At 41.2% G+C, this 22,110-nt stretch overlaps 1 protein-coding gene across 1 annotated transcript in view; it reads left to right on the forward strand.

Annotated features, from left to right (window-relative positions):
* The window catches only part of ROR2 (ROR family WNT receptor 2), a 183,798-nt gene that overhangs the window by 111,911 nt on the left and 49,777 nt on the right, over nt 1-22,110 (forward strand). The window contains exon 2 of the mRNA XM_088470041.1: nt 8,209-8,286. Within this exon, the coding sequence (XP_088326167.1) occupies nt 8,209-8,286 (78 nt within the window). The remainder of the gene's footprint in view (nt 1-8,208; nt 8,287-22,110) is intronic.

The following is a 22,110-nucleotide window of genomic DNA, read 5'->3' on the forward strand; positions in this document are numbered from 1 at the left end:
TCTTCACAGGGTTGTGAAGTGCAATGTCTGTTGCCTTTTTCCCGCACCCCACCCACCTTTTCTTTTTTTTCCTACCCTTATTTCTATTTCATTTTTTTAACAGTTTGATGTTTTATTTCAAGCTATGTCAGTTTTGACAATATAGATTTAAAACCAATAGTGAGTAATAATATTGCTGTACATGTTACCTCTCAGAAAAAAATGTTTGTTTGTTTTTTTTCGTATTTCTTTTGGCTATTGCAGTGGTTCCCAAACGTTTTCGAATCACGGCCAAAAGTTTCTTATTAAAAAATTTAGCAAAAATTAAATGAAGTAAATTGTGTCACCCTTAGGTTCAGTCATGTGGTGGAGGACAGGGCTGCACTTATATTTGTCCACATATTTTTTGATAGGCAAAACCAATGCTAATAACTGCCTATCACACGGGCTAAAAAATATTTTATTTGGTACTGGACCACCAACCTGAGGCACCCCTGCAAGTGCCCTGAGGCACGCTAATTATCTGAAACATGACGACTTCTCTTTATGATGGAATTGTTGTTTCCATGACAGTTTTGTCCAGTGGTTCCCAAAATGGGTGCCACCAGTGGCATCACAAGGGGGGTGCGGGCCGCACCCCGGTGTCACCCGCTGAGGGGTGACACCAAGGTGCTGGCTCCCCCTCAGTGACAGGAGCCGGGTGCTGCACTAGAGCATTAAGTGCAACACTCAGCTCCTGTCACAGTGAGGGAGCCAGCACTGCCCACACCTCCGGCACCCCCACCACCCTAGAGATGATACCCACGGCACGGACCGGGGTTTGGGCTGAGAGGCCACGCGCCCGTATGTGAGACCATGCCCCTTTTTGGTGGCTACGCCACACGCATGGCATCCCTCCCTGCATCAGGTGTCACAGTGGGGAGGGATGCCACTGGGTGTCACAGTGCACTTTTAGGAGTGCCACAGGTTGTTGGTCCATGTGATAAGCAAAATCAGAGTTGGTGGCTGCCAAAATATGTGAACAAACAAAAGCGCAGCCCTGTCCACCATCACGTAACTGAACTGAAGGATGACATATATAAGCACAGTTTACTTAATTTTTACAGAATTTCTCAATTAGAAATGTTTGACCTAGGGGTGGTGTGAAAAAAATAAATACTGTTACACTAGGGCACTGTGATTCAAGAAAGTTTGTGAACCTCTGGTTTAGTCACTAGGGGCACGCTATGGATAATTCATTTCAATTCTACAAGCAATGTGGTATCGCCCATTATATGCAAATATATACAGAAATGAGGTAATCTGCAAGGAATTTATATATATTCAGCTGTATATATTCTTCCGTCATATGCTTTTCCTTCCCTCACTTATAGCATCATCTCCTCCCCATTGTTAATGGTGAAACCAAACCTTTGTGTTCAGCAAGTGTTGCTTTTATGCAGTGTTCTCCCTAGGGCCTTTTTCATGAGCGCTCCGCATGTTTTTCACAGTACCCAGGGCTGGCCCGACTTACTGTGTGCGTGGCAAGGCGGTATGCTCATACATAATAGAAGTAATACAGCAACTGTACATAGTGCATAATCATCCCCCCATCCTGCAGCAGCTCTGTCAGTGCAGCCCCGAGGGGGTCCCGCTCTGCCAAGGGTGGATTGGGATGGCAAACAAGCCCGGGAAATGTTTAGAAGCAGCCCTAAATGGGGGAGTGGAGGTGGGGGCTAAGGAGAGGGGAGGAGTCTATGGAGGGGGGGAGTCTCTAATTTAGACAGATTAACACTTTCTCTCCTGACTAACCCCAGCATTATTCAGTTGCAACTTGATTTGAAATTTGGCCACCTTACTCCAACTAGCCCTGTCATTATGTATTATCCCCGTCACCTACACATTACATTAATATTCGTATTATATAACCTTAATAATTTACTTTTAACTCTCTGCCGGGACAAGGGTGCTCGCAAACTCTGTCCCAGCACCTAAAGATTGACAAATATAAATTTCGCTTTGCAATTTTGGGGATGATATTATCACATTAAAACTGCATAATGTTGTAAATATGCTCCTAAATGATCTGACACCTACCAGTAAGTAAGTTAACCCTAGCCCTACCCCGAAACCCAACCCTACCTTCCCGCGGCCTAAACCTAACCCTCCCTCCCTGCAACCTAAACCTAACCCCAGACCAGCCAACCCCCCGCCAGCCTAACACTAACTCTCTTCCTAGTGCCTAACCGTAACCCCAATACTTACCATTGGGATATCAGCGGTCAGGATGCTTGCGCCATGATTCTGGCTGGTGTCGGGATACCGGCACTGGCATTCTGAGTGCCGGTATCCAGACCGCCAGGATCATAACTACATCCTATATGGACATCTTTTGCATAATGATCTATAAGATCTGGTAAAACGTGACCTGTAGCAGTGTTGTATTTCCCTGCTGGATATATCTGTCCATCAGCTGTGCAGCACAGCCGTCGCGATATGTCTGTGAAAGACGTCAATTGATCGGCAAATATATCTGTCAGTGTGTACCCAGCTTAATGATCCCATTTGAATGTGTATATCTGTTGTATATTTTGTTATATAGATGAAATCAGGGAGATTATTAGGAGTATATTTACTAAAATTAGAGTTTTTAGAAATGGAGATGTTGCCCATAGCAACCAATCAGATTCTACTTAACATTTAACTAGCACCTCCTACAATATAATAGTTAGAATCTGATTGGTTGCTATGGAAAACACTCCACTTCTAAAAACTCTCACTTTAGTAAATATACCCCTAAAGGCCCCCATACACGGTGCGAGGCGATAGGGAATCTGTCGTCCGACATATCGGGCAGTCCGCATGCCGGGTCCCCCCTGTCTCACCTGCATAGCAATCCATGGGATCGCACATCGCATCCCCTGATCTCATGGTCCTGATATCCTGATATCAGGGCCATACACGGTGCGATATAGCAGGCAAATCGCACCAATCAGTCGAATCGCCTGCTATATCGCCTCGTGTATGGGGGCCTTTAGACTCTTCAGTGAGTCAGGGAGTCTCCCTGACAATCAGGGAGAGTTGTCAAGTATGGTCCATACATGTGGTAGATACTACTAGCACAATTCCTGATTAATTTATATTTTATCTGTATGGGGTTTGTTGTGTTTATTCCATGTGCTTTGAGGTGTTCCAACAGAAAAAAACTATAAAAAAAAACCTATTCATAATTTTTACTCACTGTCAATAAAACTTTTAAAGAATATATGGGAATTTTAATTGTTTTTGTTAATTTATACACTGAATACATCAGAGGTTCCCAAACTTTTTTGAATCTCGTCACCCTAGAGTATCAGCGTTGTTTTCAAGGCACCCTTAAGCCAAACGTTTGTTATTCAGAAATTCTGAAAGAAATGTAGTAAAGTGAAGTAACTTGTGCTGACCTGTCATCCTTAGGGTCAGTTATGTAGTGGGTGACAGGTTTGCGTTTCTGTTTGTCCACATATTTACATTACATTGAGCATAAATAATTTGATTTGGTGCTGGACCACCAATCTGAGGCACCCTCTAAATACTGACCGCCGGCTTCCCGACTGTTTAATCCCAGCAAAGTACTAATGACAGGCGTCGAAAACCCGACGCCTGTCAGACCTACGCCGGGAGCCCGACGCCCGGCATACCGAACGAAGGTAAGCTGGGAGCGGACAGCCGCAGAGGGAGTGGGATAGGTTTAAGGGTTCCTGGGGGGACTTAGGCCAAGCACCCCCCTGGGAGGGTTAGGCTAGGGAAAGGGGGGTTAGGCAACCCCGGGGGGAGGTTAGGATTAGACACCCCCCCACACACCCCCTGGGAGACTTAGGTTTAGGCTGCATGGAAGGGGGGGGTTAGGTTTAGGCACTTAGAGGGGGTTAGGCACTTGGGGGGGGGGTTAGGGTTAATCACCCCTAAGGGAGGGCTAGGGGGGGGTAGGGTTAATAAATACTTACCTTAATAGCGATTGGGATCTTCACCTCTGCCGGGCTTCCGCTGCCGGGATTTGAACATGCGGCCAGCTGTATTACCTACTACACCCACTCCTGCAAGTGTCCCGAGGCACCTCATGGTGCCACAGCGCACAGTTTGGGAACCACTGGAATACATGCAGTAGTTTGGGATTTAATGTGATGCATGTTAATATACTCTGAGGGAATGTGAGGTTGATTTTATTATTATTGTATTATATAATGTTTGCAGTGAATGCAAAAAAGTAAATATATTGTATGTCATTCATTCATGAATTAGAATGCAGATCGCTTAGTTTGGCGGGTCACAATCCCAAGTACAGCTAAGGAAAAAAAAAGGCTAATTACAAGGCTAATGAAATAAACATTCAAGAGGAATTGAACTGCATGTTTTAAATAAGGACAAAATCCAGTGAAAAGAAAGGTGCTGAATACACTCCTCTCTGAATGCCAGGAGAGTTTAATGAAATGCACAGATACAATTAGCTGGGCTCTTCTCTTGTGCAAGCATCATGTTAGCACTATGGCGCTGAGACAGCTGCATATATTGCCATTTCAAAAGAGGGGGAATGAATGAAATGACCTCCGCTGAAGTTTTCTGAGAGGTGAAGATTTATGCCAGGGGATTGTCAGTGTTGTTCTAAATACTAAAGGGTCAACCAGATAAAGATAAAACTACTTGTGCAGTACTGCCACTGCTGGAATGATTTGTCTTTGAAGGACGACCTGATAACATATTTAAAGTGTGTTTATGTACAATGGAAAGTAGCATTGAAGTTTTTGGGTAGTGGGGATAATTAGGTTTTACTAGAGCAGCCAGACACATACTGTGTGAAATATTTTTGCTGCGTGGCTCCAAGGCTGCTGCTAAGGATGGGACATGAAATGTACTAACTAGTCCTTTCTTTGATCTGCTGGACAGTTTTGTTTAGTGAGAATGTTATTCAGAATATGATCACTACATACTGTCATATTTATTTGAATGTCTATGATACATCCCAGTCCTTGAATTGAAAAAATACATCAAAAGCTGTGTAAACAGCAATACATATTAAAGCATATACACATTACACCCTTTTACCAGTTTTCTGTCTCAATCTCCTCTTTATACCGTGACATATTCAAAAGCATTAACATTATTGTATAGTTTTAATATCACAATTTTATTTTCTCGTTGAATGCACAACACAATAACCCTCTACTCAACGTAGGTGTCCCCTGTTAGTCGTATATTAGGAATGTTCAAACAAACATAATGAAAGAATCTATACACTCAAAATAAGCATTTTACTCTAGTTAAATAAAATGCAAAATGAAGGTATTTAACTTTATATATTTAAACATATTTTTATGTACTTAGCTATTAAGTGTTGTAGTAGCAAAGTCTTGGCCTGGAAAATAACTGGCAAATAATGATGTTATTTATAAGTAACAAGTATGCTCCAATACGCGTCTGTAAACCACTCTATGGGCACTAAAATGAAAACATAAAGGTAGATTATGTACTTGTTATGTAGAAGTTATTTCTTATTGCCAATCATCCATCGGATTTTCAGATATGCTGTAATGATTAAACCATTCGTCATTATTCAATAAAGGTTGCCTGCATGCTTCAATTGTTTTTAAGTTGTAGCCAGAAAATTCTTCTCGAGAGCCTACCCATGGGTACACAGAATGTATTTTTAAACCACCACTTACAAGTATTGGCCTTAATGCACAATGTGCCCATTGTAGTTCTGCTGGAGCAAGTACATTTTTCCTTAGTACTGTGCCATTACATTGTGAAAATAAACAGTTTTGTAGCTGGCCAAAGAAAGCAATCCTGAAATTGATTACAAATGTTTTTATGTAACAGTAGAACACTTTGGCCTGGCCAACGGCAAAGCCTGAGCCTGAATGCTATAGCAATGCAGAAATTAGTGAATTGCACAAAATGAATTAGAATATGAATAGACATATATTTAACAGGCTGGCTTGGTTTTAATGAGCCTAAGCAAGCATTTCAATTCAGATAATGGGCAGCAACTCATTATGGTCATATATAGTCCTCAGCATGAAATCTGCATTTAGTCAGTTCCCTGTACAGCATGTTATATGATTGTAGATTAACTGCTGCTATTATCATGTGTTCCTTTCCTTTCTGTCTGGGACATTGCTAGTAAAGTCTGTGGAATGGATATGTCAAAGGTCTTTGGAACCATAACCTCAGCAGTGTTAAGGGTCAGCTTTGCAACAGAGTAGTCACAGTCTGTGTGGTGTTAGGTTGCAGTAGTGATTAAGCGGCTTAAATATAGGTGTTTCATTGAAGACATTGCTGAGAGCAGCTCCATCACATCATGTGCTGTTCCAGTTTCCAGTGCTTGATGGAAGTCATGTGCGGCTGTGGTCTGTTAGCACCAAGATCGCTGTTTGTGGTCACACACAGTACTAGGTAAAGCAGTGAGTTTTCCAAATAGTTGACTTTGCAGAGCAAACACATGTTCCAAAATGGCATATGTAATATCTAAATGAATGATTCAAAAAACATGTAATAACTAATATTTTTGCTACTCATTTGCACTAAACACAATGGTTGTCACCTTATCATTGTGGTAGTGATCAGTTGATTTTTTTTTTTTTATATGGCAAAATATGGAGCTGTTCAACTCCTCACCCTCAGGGCAATGAGATTGTTCTATGAAGTACATTTCCCTGGGGCCTATGGTTCATCTAACATCCATGGCTGAATATTTGGGATCAGTGACACAGTGGAGTATACAGATGTGGGTAGTGGTGAGGTGTGAGGGTTTCCTCCCACTGCCCAAAAACATGCAAGTGAGATAATCTGCTTACAAGATGGGCCCTAGTAGTGAGTGTGTGTGTGTGTGTGTGTAGTAGAGAATTCAGACTGCTATTCCAGAGGACAGGGCAGGGCAGGGACTAATGTGAATTCTATAGATCAGGGATAGCCAACCTCGGTCCTCGAGAGCTACTAACAGTTCACGTTTTCCAGACCACCTAGCTGGTGCACAGGTGTATTCATTACTCACTAACTCATTTGAAAAGATCCACAGGTGGAGCTAATTATTTCACTTGTGATTATGTGAGGAGACCTGGAAATTATGCACTGTTGGTAGCTCTCGAGGACCAGGGTTCGCTACACTTGATGTAGATTGTATGCTTGCGAGCAGTGCTTGTTTGTCTGTTATGTTATTACTTAAGTAAATGTTAATAGTAATAACGACAATAAATATACTCTCTGTAAAACATTGCAAAATATAGTAGCACAATGGAGAGCAACGGACACGCTAAGCATACGGCACAAGACTTCTTGCAGTCATCACTTTTATGCATGTTCCTGCAGACCTAGGCTTCCCTAGTGTAAAATTGGCTCTTGCATTGCTTTTGACCATAATTTCAGAACATAACTACAGTGGTTGCAAGGACTTGTTCTGCAAGACCGTCTCTGAGGCCTGCCTCCCCTACACACAGCTCACAACACCGAACAATGCTGGGAAAGGCCAGTGTTCCCCGAAATTGCGTCAGTAAGATCAGAGACAGACATTTGAACTGCTAGCTGTGTTTTGTAGGGAGACCCTGACTGGTTCACCCTGCTCACAGATTATGGGACAATGTAGCAGCTAATCACAATCTGCTAGGCAAAGGTGTCAGTGAACAGTGCAGTAAGCAAGATCCCACCAATGTGAACTGGAGGCACTGTGTGGCATAATGTGAACTTGGGGCCACTGCATGACATAATGTGAACTGGGGGCACTGTGTGACATAATGTGAACTGGGGGCACTGTGTAACATAATGTGAACTGGGAGGACTACAATGTGGCATCATGTGAATTGGAGGTACTGTGTGGTACAGTATGAACCGAAGGCACTACAATGTGGTATAATGTAAACTGGGGCACTGTGTGGCAAAATGTAAACTGGGGGTACTATGTGGTATGAAGTGAACTGGGGCACTGCAATATGGTATAATGTGAACTGGAGATACTGTGGCATAATGTGAACAGAGGGCAATACAATGTGACGTACTGTGAGCTAAGGCATCCATCCGTATGTGGCATAAACTTAACTAGGACACCATTATGGGGCTGCAGAGATGTCGCTCTAGAAGTATTAGGAGGGGGGTCTCTTGGGACCCAAAAAGTTCTACTTACAGACTTGTTTAATATTTTCCTAATTAAAATGATGCATTTGCATGTACAGTACGTATTATTTGTATTGACTGATAACCATATTACCTTTTATATTGCAGGTGAAATTGATTTACCAGATTCAAATGAGCCTTTGGGACAAGTGGATAACCATGACAGGCTTGTACCAACTCCTAGGGGTAAGTGAAACACATTTCTTATATAAGGTACTCGTGATTAACTCAGAAGGTGTAGCACAATCTGATGCTTGTTGGACATGCAGAGTACATCCTGCCAATCTTAATTCATACACTGTTCTATCTGAGTGAACAGCAGTATGGCAGCACTTATCAACAAATCATCTAGCTGCTGTAGGTGTAAGGCAGCTGGAACTGCACTTTTCTTTTAGCAATTACTGTATACAGTCACCATTATATTCCAATTTAGTATACAATTTAAATACATGGAGTTAAGTATACAAAAGTTAAACAAAGTAGTTAAATGGATTATGGTAAGTGAAAAGTGCAAGGCTACTGTTAATGATTTTCACTGTACATAAATGAGGATTTGGTCATTGTGGATTTGGTATTAGTCCATCTGTCTTTGACTTTTATTACTCTGGGTTGTCTCCTATGTATCTTCTTTTTTTTCTTTAAAGGTGCGTACACACCAGACAATATTTTGCCCAATTTTGACGCATGGGAATGATAAATCATGTAAAATATGTCCAAATTGTGAGTGTTCATTTACGATCACGATGCCGATGCGCGTACCTGCGGGTCGTCCGTCGTATCTTCAGATCTTGCCTACAGCAGGCAAGATCTGCCAATCTCGTACACGATGCACTGGAAATCGTTAAGGACGCACGATAGATCGTTTGTCAGATGGAACACTTTTAAGCACCATATCGTGTTCTGGAGAACCGGGGAGCTCCTGGGAGAGTTCTAGGGAAATCGCTTACGATATCGCAACGTGAGCACATCGTTTAGTGTGTACGTACCTTTAAACTTCCCACCCTCTGTAAGGGCATCTTCTGCCCTCGGACCATATGCTACTTTCTGACTTTTGTTGTTGGGTCTGTGTCTCTGTTATAAAGTGATTAAAATTCAAAGGAATATGCATTTTTTTTTTACAAAAATATATTTTTGAAAAACTGAGCTACTTACATTCTAGTTCATAAACGAACCCAAACTACTTATGTGGCTAATTTAGACACAGAATCATCCATTGTGTGATCATGCCCATGTAGTGCAGCTTAATACTCGGGCATAGCTAAAATAATAAAAAATGTAAATGCCACTGTTTATTCTTTCAGAGCAACATGATGTATATAGCACTATAATTCAGATTTTGTCTCCATTCATTTGATATACATGCATGTTACATTGTATCTTTGTAGTGTTGACTGCAGAATGATAAATGTAACATGTTATTCAGGGAGGTAGTGGTGAAAGTCGGCCTTTCTCTCACAGGCATAGCAGAGAGCAGCCCAGATTCTGAGACAACGTGATGCAGACCACATTCTGAGCTGTGAGGCCTCTGTTCCACTAACTTGTCTGCAGACGAGCGCAGTCCAACTTTTTAACACCCATAACCACAATGTTCTGGGAACCAAGCACCTAACCCCAAATATGTTTCGACACGCACTAGTTACCATTGAAGACTTTCCCTAAATACAGTGTGTACACACAGACTGTAAAATGTAAACACATGAATATAAAAGTGAAAATAAAGTAAATGCAATTAACAAACTTCATAAAGTTAATGAATTTTAAAGTGGTGAACATTTAGAAAGTGACAATTAAATTACATTACTGATCGACTTATACAAAAGAAAACAGATGGCATACTTAAGCTAGCTTAAAACAATATAAAGGATTTTACATTGTTCTCTTGCACTCAGGATACACAGGAGATATGGGAAACAACATAGTATATTACGAACTCCAGAAAATGGAAACACAATACTGAGTCCCACAAAGCATCACATAGATATACCACACCGTGCAGCGAAGTCATTTATACATTGTGACATTCTGGAGAATTTTGCCCAGTGGTCAGTGGTGCACTATTTGGATGCTCAAATGAGGGTCATCATACAGCGTGCCCAGGTTAAAATAACCAAAATGGTGCTTTAATATCAGCATACAGTAACAGACAATAAGAAATAACCTATCCCCCATTCAGGGCACTGCCTCACTTCTACAGCCCTATTAAGGGCAGCTAGTCGGCCCACAAAAAGCACACACAGTCCTGCCTGCTTCTTGCAGATATGGCCACAGGCCTCCCCCCCCCCCCCCCTGCCGGCCTGCTTGGCTGCCACAGCCCCATCTGAGCTCTATTCTCTGGGCAGCACATTGGTCTGGTCACACCCCCTTTTAAATTTGTTTGGGTGGTCCCCCCATCACCGCAGATTCAGTGGCTTACCAACACTACCTAGCTTCATTCGATTTAGCAGTTCAGTTTATAATTATAATAATAATCACTGGTCATTTTAAATCCTCTATCCAGCATTTCATTCCAAGCATTAAGAATACCTGATTCAGCAAATATAAATGATGGATGTCCAGCTTCTGTCTGTGTACTGAATCAGAACTGTGTCAGAGACACCGTTTTCACATCTAGTAATGTCCACCAGTCAGCCTAATTCTTTGCAGGGTTTCCTCTGTCTTGACCTTTAAGGTGCCTATTCATCATCACTAATGGGCCTCGTACACATGTGGAAACGTTACTTTATGTATGTTTTATGTAACAGTCCCATTCATTATTAGGGGCCCGAGAATCAATGGCATCTTCCAATGGCGCCGATTCCTGGCACCCTGCTCTTTCCTTTGGGAAGGAGATCCGGGGTTGCGAAGAAGGATCCAAGCGAGTCCCTCCACCGCCTCTGCACAGAACAACCTATGGCTGTGCGCATGTGTGACCTCAGGTCATGCATGCGCAGTCATCTGGGTGATCTGCAATAAGTAACACTGCTATTTCTGTAGCAGTGTTACTGATCGCGCAGACAGCTGCTTTTCGCATGGCCCCCGATGATGATTTGGCGCCTAAACAGCTACAATGTGCGTGAGAACAGAAAGTAAATTAGTCACAAATTGTTGTAATTAATTTTATTTGCAAGTAAGGAACATGTATGACAATGAACTTGCTGTATGCTTTGAAGACACCACTAGTTTCCTTATATAGTAATACTTGCTGCAGTCTTACATGGCTTCACAGGTCTCATGGTTGGTGTTTTCCATGACATTGCAGTTGTTTGAGCATACCTTCTAGTATTGGTCAAGCAAAGCAAAAACGTGTTCTAACTCTCTTTCGTATGCCTTAAGATGTTGCTATGTTGTGTTATACAGCCTTAGACAACTCTTTTTGTGGCATTCTATATGGTATCGCATGACAAGGGCTATTACTTGAAGTGTCACAGCTTTTTTGCAGTTTTTTTGGAATATATGACTAATCTAGCATAATTGATACTGATATTCTTAAGTCTTGTAAAGGGCAGTTGTCAAATATCAGGCAATCACACTAGTATGTCATATATACAGGCTTTATGCTACTGTATTCTGCAGGCTGCCCAGCTCTCCAGCCACAATCTAGCGCCTGTGCTGTAGTCTGGGCCAGTACATGGCTGGGTAAGGAAGTCATTAGTCAGGACTGCTTTCTTGGAGTATGTTTATCCTCTGGAAGGAGATTTCTTGCTCCTGCATTTGGCATTTTTTCACCTAGGTTGGGATTAATATTTTTTTTTTGCTTCTTAAAAAGGAAGCAAATAAACATTCAGTTCTTTGTATGGGACAGACCAAATAGTTTGCAGACACCACAGTGAATTGTAGCATGGGTGACTTCCAGCTGTGCTCTCAAACTCTCATTAGTGCAGTTAAACATTTTTATAAAAGAAGACACTTATAAATGGGTTCTCTGAGTATGATGGCAAAAAAATGTCCAACTTTACTCTATGATCCTTTGTTTGTTTTTTTCGAATTAACATTTCATGATGACTCTTAGGGCCGTATTCAATTAGAAGCAAAAAGTCAGTTGATGGACTTTTTGCTGTCATCGCTGGTTTTGGGTGCGAAAAAAGTATCGCGCTCGTCCCCACTTATCCCCGTATTCAAGTCCAAATCTGCGAAAACGAGAACCGGCGAAACTTAAATAGGAAAAAAAGTTGTATCAGTTTTGGGAAAATCAGCCTGACACCCCCCAAAAGATGCACTGACATGGGGGATCACTATGGGTACCCCCGAATAGCTCTACTAAAGGTATTTGGGGTTTTTAAATGGTCTCAATAAGCGCTATTTAGCGTCTTGCAGCAAGGGGTGAAGAATAGCATTTTGCAACTTTTTGGGGGAAAAATAAGTATTCCCATCAAATTTAAGTTTCATGAAAATAGGTGCAAGCAAATTTTAAAGTTGCTAAAGTAAAGCATTAAAAAGCGCCAAAAACGCACCTTCAGCAAGCACCTGCAATCAAAACTACACCTCCCCCATACTTGCAGACTCCCTCAAAGGCTATTTCGCTAGTTTTTGAATTTGTACCCCCACTTTGATGTTTTTTTCACCCATTTTTTCAAAGTGCTTCTTTGGGGTGTCCTTTGTGTTTGTTTTCTTTGTTGTTTGATTTAGTTAGCGTGAGGGGGGTGTCCAAAGGGTGCAGGGTGGTTCCTGCAACGTTGCACCCCAAAACCCCAATTCTGCACTTTTTTCCGCCGGGTGTTCATAGGCGAAACTCTTTCGCCTATTACATTGCATTGCGTTATCGCGCCGGTGTAAATATGCTACAATTGAATATGGGGATAAGTTGAAACCGGCAGAAATTACATCATCGTCGAAAAAGTATTGTCGAAACGGACTTTCGCTTCTAATTGAATACGGCCCTTAATGTAATGTTCTTAAGCACCAAGTCTAATTCGTGCAGATATAAATTAACAAGACGTTTTGTGGCACAATTTCCTATTTTAATTAATGCAACAGGAATAAATGAAATGTAAACGCCCCCTGAAATGATTTGTAAGCTAACAGGCTGCCTCACAGCGCTCCAGTAAAATGTTAGTGTTGCACTTTTGCATCAGTTTTTCATTGAACACTTTTCTGCATATATATATTACAATATCAAATATGAGGTGCAACAGAGTGCCAGCCCTGTCATCCTCAGCTGTGGCCTTTCCACTGATCCAGGACTGTACAGTGGGTAAGGTAAGGTATACATAATATAGAATCTTATTAACTACAGATGTGCCACATTCTGCAGTACAGCTAGACCCAGATAATCCATTAGGCAACCTTGCATCCTGCCCTGGCCCAGTGGGCACTAAGGGGCCTAGACTACTCTAATTGATTTATTTTTTTTATGAATGTGTGTATTTTGTTTTATTTATTTTTTGACAAATGGAGGGGTCTGGAGGGGGTCTAAATCAGTATCTTGCCTAGCACCCATGGGGGAGATGTATTAACATCTAATTTGTCTCTGTGCTAAGAGATAAGTAGGCACAGCAATGTATTCAAAAGAGAGCCCCCAGAGAGGTATTATGGTAACTCCTCCCTCCTGCCATCTCTATCCGGCTGTATTGCATCAGCATAGTGCTTGTGCGATACGTAATCGCTACTGAGTGGCCCTAATATGCATGCAGCATGCATGAGATCAGAAAAACCTACACTATTTCAGTGAGAAAAAACTGCATGCATGAGGAGCATCCAGAAGTGGCAGAGAGACATCCTCAGATGGAACTATGGGCCCGATTCAGACCCGGACGCTAAGAAGCGTTCGCTCGTAACTGCTGATGGTTCACATTGTGCGCATGCATAGGCATCACCGTGTGCGAACCACTGTGAAAGATCGGGAAGCATACGCTCGCTGAGCATAAACAGAGTGAGTGACAGGAGAAGCCATTTGTGGGTGGTAACAGGGGCTGGCCACTAGAAACGGGGGAGTGTAGATGTGAAGGCAGGCGTGCCTGACCGAAATAACGGCGTTTCAGAGGCGTGCATAATTAACAGGCAGCATCATAGTACACGTCACCTGGTTGTATTTCACATTGAAGTGATCGCAGTGCTTGAGGTAGTGTATAGGGTATAAGCGCTGCATTCGCTTCCGATGGTACCCGATGTACCGATGGTTGCATACACTTCCTGGAGATGACGTGCACAAGTGGGCATCTTAAGACAGGCTGGTGGGCGTCTGCATACACAAAGCGATCGTGGGCGTGCTTATGCCTTGACGTGCGATAACCTGCCATGCCGTCGCTTAGCCGAATTTGCATACGCTGGGAACGAGTGTACGCATCTAGCGACCGGTCTGAATCGTGCCCTATGTGTTACTAGGCAAAAAGCTCACCTTCTCATAGCTTAGTCAGTTGCTTTTATGCTTCACCAACATGGCTATGGCGGAGGTGCTGTTAAGACAAGAACCAAAGGCGCCGCTGGAGAAATCTATGATTTTTCCTTGACTGCTATTTAATACATTTTAGAGAAATGGTAATAATTCCTTTTTGTTTTTGGTGGAAATTTGGAAAAAAGCGGTGATCACTGTTTAATACTTTGACCTGCTGTAATGGACTCTTAACCAGGCTCTGACTGCAGCACACACTCCATTGTCTACTGGTCTCCAGTATTAATAAAATAGTAGTATGATATATTATTATTTAAGTGGCTTTACCCTTTACATTGACTTTAATGCTGAAGCAAGACAAGAAGTGTTGTCACAAAGTAATTGTTTTATGAATGTCCTGTAAAAGTGGTTGGTATAAGTTCTGCAGTAGCCTTATTGCTTTACATACATGGGGTGCAATTAGAAAATGATAGAAAGCTTGAGGAACATTACCAGTCTTCACCCCTAGCAAGAAAATGCAAAACACATTTATGTCCCAAAGCAGACACTCCAATTCTAACCACCATTTTCTCGTATAGAGAATCCAAGCAAATTCTTGATTGGTTTATATGGTTAACAGGCACATTTTACAAGAAAACCAGTTTTGATAAATGTCCACAATATGGTTTTTAGATATATTTAATGTTTAATGTTCAGTCTAATGTCCTTTGAATCACTTTAGTTCATCTGAATACACCACACTGTACTCTTTTATTGATTGTCTGATACCAGTGATGTCTGTATTGTTCAGGTATATCACTATACTGTGTAACTATGTGCATTCCTATTTCCTATGAGCTCTCTTATCTACATTTGCTTACAGTAATGTAAAATACCCTAAGCAACTTGAATAAATAGTGTAATAATGTGTTCCTAGAACTCCACAATTCTGGAGGTCAGGGACTATTGGTAGTAAATATTTGCTTTTTAACTGCCAGTAGTGAGATTAGTAGCAGCTACAAAACAACAGTAGTTTTAACATTCAACCACAGAAGTGTGTAATGTTACAAGAGCTTATTGATTGAGTGTTCTATAGACCCAAATAATGAGAGAAGAGAGTATCAGGAGAATTTGGGGAATGCAGTGCATGTTCTGTGTGTGACCAGTGTATCATAGAGACCAGTTCTGTGTTGGTCTCAGTCTTTCTTATTCACTTGTCAAAAAAATGGAGAGATTCTTCGAAAGACACATATGAGAATAGATCCTGAGGATCAAGTTTGAAATGTAAACTATACAGATGCATTAAATGTTCAATTATTTAACTGCTGAGTGCACAAATATGCGTGCCCACTGCCCAGCTTCTTATTTTATTCCCGCAAATATTAAGTATCCCCCAGATGTCTGCTGTTGACCCTACATTTCCACCAGCAGCCACAACTCCCATAGGTTTCTATGGGGGATGCGAAGCTGCAAGACTTACAAAGTTCCATAACTTGGTCCCCACAGCTTATGCCGCTATAGCCTATAGGCTACATATCACATAACTAGCAGGGAGAGGGTTCCATAGGAACCCTCCCCCAACAATGGGCGCCACTCAAGTGTGGTCTGTAGACCACGCATACGCAGGAGTCCCAGAACAGCAGTGTTTGAGTGTGTGTGTGTGTGTGGCGATTGTCTTTATATTAAAATAGGCTACACTTTAAAAGAGCAGATAAATGGTTTAAGTAAAAATTGACATATCAGGGAATAAAGGTTGTAAGGATCTCCAAACTGTTTTTTTTTCACCTGCTGAGCTGAACGATGTGCTTGATGGATGTATGTATGTATGTATGTATGTATGTTTGTATATACACACTATCTAACATCTGCCAGTACTATGATGGGACATCATGAAGCAGAAGATGCTCAATGTCACAGCAGTCCACGGCCTTTATGATGCCTGATGCTAAGAGTTGTTGCTGGTGGTTTTATTTATATGGTATATACAACTTTGTGATAAAAAGACCCTGGTGAGTGCACTCTTTATTCAATAGTTATCTATTAATGTGTTTTCCTGCCAAGGTGGTTACGCCAGGCAGATGTTGGGAGAGAAAGTGAGTGGGCCGATTACATGGAATACATACATACATACATACGTACATACACATTTATTTGACAACAGCTGTACATCTGCAGGGTAGACAGTCACTGGGTATGGATGTATGTATTAGCACTTATGTACACAGTAATGGTTGCACTGTCATTGGTCTCATACATAGTTATAGGCGTTATCCAAAACAAGTAGCCACTATCCATCAGGGCCTTTCTCGCAGCTAGAAACCAAATCCCTGTAGATAGAATAATATTATTATTTTACCCCACACACATTTATTCTCACCTCACATTCTGCTTATTGATCCGTACAAATAACATTCAAAGTCCCTATCATGCTGTGTCACCCTTCTGATCATCCAGCTTGCACTGAGGTGCCCAGCTGTGTGGAAACATTGCTGGAATGATTAACACCACACATGTCTCTTCCAGCTGCTTCTGTCCCCACCTAAGTGATGCAAGACAGCTTTCAAAGACCAAAATGAGGTGTTTTTACATAAGTTACATTAGCATTTGTATTCAAAACATCAGTGTGACATTTTCCTTTTCAGAATCTTGGAACAGTATAATAGTGACACATTGAGAGACTTAAGGCTTGATTTCCTAAAATGCTAATTTATACATATTTACAAAGAATCACTACTGTGATCATTTGTGAACTAATTGTTGCTATGGGCAACACCAACTTTTTACACAGTTAAAGTACATTTTTCAGACTGGTCTTTAGCGAGGTTTCCTTATCTGGAAAATGTGTGCACCCAACATTACCATAGACAAATTTAAGGGACAATTTAAGTCGAATAACAGTCCACAGTTTGTTTGTAAAATACATATAGCAGGGGATGTATCAATTTAGATAGAATATTTCCAATTCTAAAAGACTGTTTTATTATCAAGAATTTTGCCCGTATTGCTGGGACTGTTGGGAAATTTGGCCTACTTATGCGAGTGGTGTGCACAGCAATTTAGGGGTAATTCTAGGGGAAAGGAGTGGGTGACATTGAACTTCAAAGCATTAGGTATGATCCAGAGGGATGTGGCACCCCCTATGTGACACAATCATGTCCCAGCACAACATAAGCATTTCAGAGGCCATGTTGGGAGGTAAGACAGAAGGGGTATATATCAAACATTTATGGACAATACAAAGAAATGTTGCAACCTTTACAGCAATTCAAACTTAGACTATCCTCAGTAGATGAGCTTTTACTTATCCACATGCATTATTATACATTTATACTACCTGATGAGTACCCGTGTGTGTAAAACTAGCCACACATGGCACTCATGGCACCAGACAACATGGTTAATGTTCTACTCAGGGCACCAGACAACTTGGTTAATGTTCTACTCATGGCACCAGACAACATGGTTAATGTTCTACTCATGGCACCAGACAACATGGTTAATGTTTTACTCATGGCACCAGACAACATGGTTAATGTTTTACTCACGGCACCAGACAACATGGTTAATGTTCTACTCATGGCACCAGACAACATGGTTAATGTTCTACTCATGGCACCAGACAACATGGTTAATGTCCAATTTGACAACATACATATGTGGTCATATTAAATGGGATCACTTTCATCTTCACCGAGGCATGTTAGGTCATGTTAGGTCATGATCACACACATAGGAACTGTGGTGAGAGCAAGGTGCCGTATGCATTGGAAATAAAGGTTAAACACAGCTGACATCATGTCTCGCCAGTACTTAAACCATTGATATGTATTGGTTTATTGTTTCATATGTGGTTATATAACTTATAGGTGTAGATTTGTCAACCTATATAGCGAATTAATCAATCCCTGGTATTAGAGATTTTGCTGTCATACATGGAACTCTCTACCTTCCCTCTAGGTGTTCGTGTGCTTTGGGAGTAACCCCATTCCCCCAGAGGGGATGTAGTTAGGAAGCCGGCAGTCGAAATGCCAACCGCCGGTTTCCCGGCATGGGACTAATGATAGGCGTCTAAATACCGATGCCTATTATCAGCCCTACGCTGAAATCTTGACGCCCGGCATACCGATCGTAGGTAAGACGGGCGTCGGGAGCACTTAGCTGCGGGAGAGGAGGGTTAGGATTAGGGACTCCCGAGTGGACCTAGGGCTAGGCATCCCCCGGGAGGGTTAGATTTATGCTAGTGGAAGGGGAGGTTAGGGTCAGACACCTCCGGGGGGAGGTTAGGTTTAGGCACCCCCCGGGAGGATTAGGTTTAGGATGCGGGGAGAGGGGGTTAGGTTTAGGCACCCCTGGGGGGAGGTTAGGGTTAGGCACTAGGGGGGAGGTTAGGGGGGGAGAGGGGAGGGTTAGGGGTGTCACCTCAGTCAGGATCTTCAACTGCCGGCCTTCCGGCGTCGGTATTTCATTTGCCGAGCTTAGGTCAGGCGGTGATTCATACCAATTCCCTGCTTTCAGGTGTCTGCTGTTGCGTGAGGAATGAAAGAAAGCTAACTAACAGCCCCTCTGATGAGAGGGCACCAATTTTTGGGCAGCTGAGCTATCAAAGACTGGTCAATACCCAATGTCCTTTATTTTCTTCTCTTCCAATACAGTGCACTGTACAGTTGCATTAATCTTTACATCTGTCCCCAGTTTCCCTAGTTGTGAACCTACAACGCGTTGTGTAATCCTGAAAAGATAACTTGTTTCAGGCTTTTGGTTCCAGATCTACGTATTCCATGTTGTTACATGCTCGCTAAAACCTCAAGATTCTAAGCTCTTGCTACATGGTGGATATCTGTGTGTTTGTAAGACAATCACATTGAATACAACTGTATTCATTGTATTTATAAATATGCAGTAATTGTAAGAAACGCTATACAATTTAAAAAAAACAACAAAACATTGTGCTGAAAATAAGGTTGTATTGAAAATTATTACTATACAAAATACTTTGTGCTAATTTACACCATAAATTAACTTTCCGTGTGAGATAGCCACTCATATAGCTGGATATAGGCCAGATGTTTCAGCTTTACTTAGTTAATACATATTTAATTAATAGGTTCAGTGTTAATCATGCATAAAGCAGCTTGCTTGGACTTGTTTCACCGCTAGAACTGGCAAATATTCAGCACTGACAGATGCACTTGACTACTCCTAAGGAAACACTCTGTGTAAATGGCTTCATCCCACATGAAGGAAAATGGTTAGCTGAAGAATTTTGGTATAAATGTATACACTGCTATATAAAGTTTCCTTTGTGCCAGTGGATATCTTGCACGTGCAAGTGGTGTTATGCAGAGGTATACAGATTTTTGGTGCTTGGACTGTTCCAAGCGAAGATTCGGAACTGGGATGGGAAGAGGCGTTGTCACATAGGCAGAGTTCAGTGAGTGTGTGGCCAGGCAGACCTGCATGTAAGAGAGAATACGCTTGGAAGGAGGCATATCTTTTACACCTAGTGTAGGGCAGTTGCAAGTGCACATAGATGATGATGATGACTAGTAGTAAACCAGGTGCATATGCTGTAACACTATATTTCCATGCACGTTTATTTTTTTAGTAATATACACCGTTATTTACTCCCAACTCTGAATATACTGTATACCCATTTCTTATTTTCAACCTAAAGATGTAGGTTCCCTTTAAAAAGTAAGATTCATGATAAAGGCTGATCCTATTCATTAACTATAATTAAATATTTATTGTATAGTAAAGCTGAAGTATCTGACCTATATCCAGTTATATGAGTGGCCATCTCACACCGAGGGCCAAAAGTAATAGGGTGAGAGGTTAGATAATATGAGAGATTAGCAGTAAACTCTCTCACCTTTTAAACTCGGCCAATGTAATAGAGTTGGAGAACATGCAAACTCACATGTTTTTAGACTCAAAAAAACTCACAATTTAAACTCTCATCCAGATGTTTTCCCATTTTGAAGATACAACTCGACCAATGTAATAGTGAGAGAGTTTACTGCTAGACCTCACCTTTTCTGAGCTCTCACCCTATTACATTTGGCCAAAAGTATTAGGTTAGAGGAACGTACTTTAATTGTTTCCAATGGAAAATAAGAGTTGAAAGTAAATCCAGCAACAATATGCTGTCTTTCGCCATGTTGCTCTCTAGGTAGTATGTAAATCTAAAATGTGGGACAGTTTTAGCATTGGGGGTGGGGGTGTGCCCAAGCTCCACTCTAAATGGCAGAATAAAAGCTGGCCAGTATTAGGGGGGTATTTATCAAAGACTGGAGAGAGAGAAAATTGTGAGAGATAAAGCACTAACCAATCAGCTTCTAGCTTACATTTTATAGGCTGTTTTGAAAAATGACAGTTAGGAGCTGATTGGTTAATACTTTTTCTCTCACAATTTTATCTCTCATCAAGCTTTGGTACATAGACCCCTTAGTGTACTACATGAAACACATGTAACATCAGGCAGTATTTTCTCTCTGTGCAAACATCAAATAAATCATTTGCACCCCGTGCATGGCATTTTGGTTTGTCCAGGTGCAAGTATGTTTGTTTAGTTGCATTTATCGGGAAGATTTATTAATTGGTGGTCTCGTTAAATCAGAAATATTTGGGTGGGCTATTTTCAAACAACCAGATTTTGTTTAGAGGAAAAACTCTGCAAAATCAACACAAAAGTTTGACTTTTAAACCTGACATGCTGCAATTTGCCATTCTGATTCTTTTTACATGTAGAAAATAAAAATGGTTAGATATTTTACGCTATGGATTCACAACTTGCAGGAAATCTATCCAGAAAAAAAAAGAAAAAGAAAAATTAGGTTATTGTGACAGGTAAGGAAGCTCAACTGCGGGAAATTTAAAGTTTATCTTGCCTGTCCGCATGTTTGTAATAAAGAAAAATCTGACTGGTGAGAGACTGATTTGGATTGGCTGACCATTAATTAACTAATTTTGCCTCGGGAGCAGTCAGTATGACTTCAATATATATTTTTTTTTAACCCAATTGCTTACAACGGATTAAGAAAAGGAAATTGTAGGTAAGTAACTAAAGCTACCACTACACTATGGAATATATGAGGCGGGAAATGTTATTATTATTAAGGGAACATAATTAATTAATTCTATTATTAGGGGGGCACTATTCATTACTATTATTACAGAGTGACTATTATAATTATTTTTATTAGGTTGCGTGCTCTTTGGTTTGATTACTGATACAGAAGCATTGTTTGCTTTATTTTCTGTGTACCCACCAGTCAGCAGTACTAGGATGCTACTTTGCATTGGGCCATTCATCCCCAGTTGCAGGGTTCGAAATCTGTGCTTTTTCTCACAATATGTACAATTTCTTTAGTTACAATGAGGTATTCAATGTATATGTGTGTTTATGTATGTGTATATACTGTGTGTGTGTATATATATATATATATATATATTATATCATATATTTCTTTAGAAGCAGAATTTGTGTGTGACCTGTCTTGGTCCATTTTATTATTACATCTGTGTCGTTTACATTGGACATAATAAGGAGATGTAGTCAGAATCCCGACAGTTAGGATGCAGACGTTCAGAATCCCTCCACCGGAATTCTGACAGCAGTCTGAATCCTGACTACTTAATCTGGACCGCCTACGTCCCGATGGTGATGGGTAGGTTTAAGGTTATGAGTTAGGATTAGGCGGCGGGAGTCAGTGCTTAAAGTG

This window comes from Taudactylus pleione, unplaced genomic scaffold (genome assembly GCF_031769625.1).
Source record: "Taudactylus pleione unplaced genomic scaffold, aTauple2 ptg000095l, whole genome shotgun sequence".
Taxonomy (NCBI): domain Eukaryota; kingdom Metazoa; phylum Chordata; class Amphibia; order Anura; family Myobatrachidae; genus Taudactylus; species Taudactylus pleione.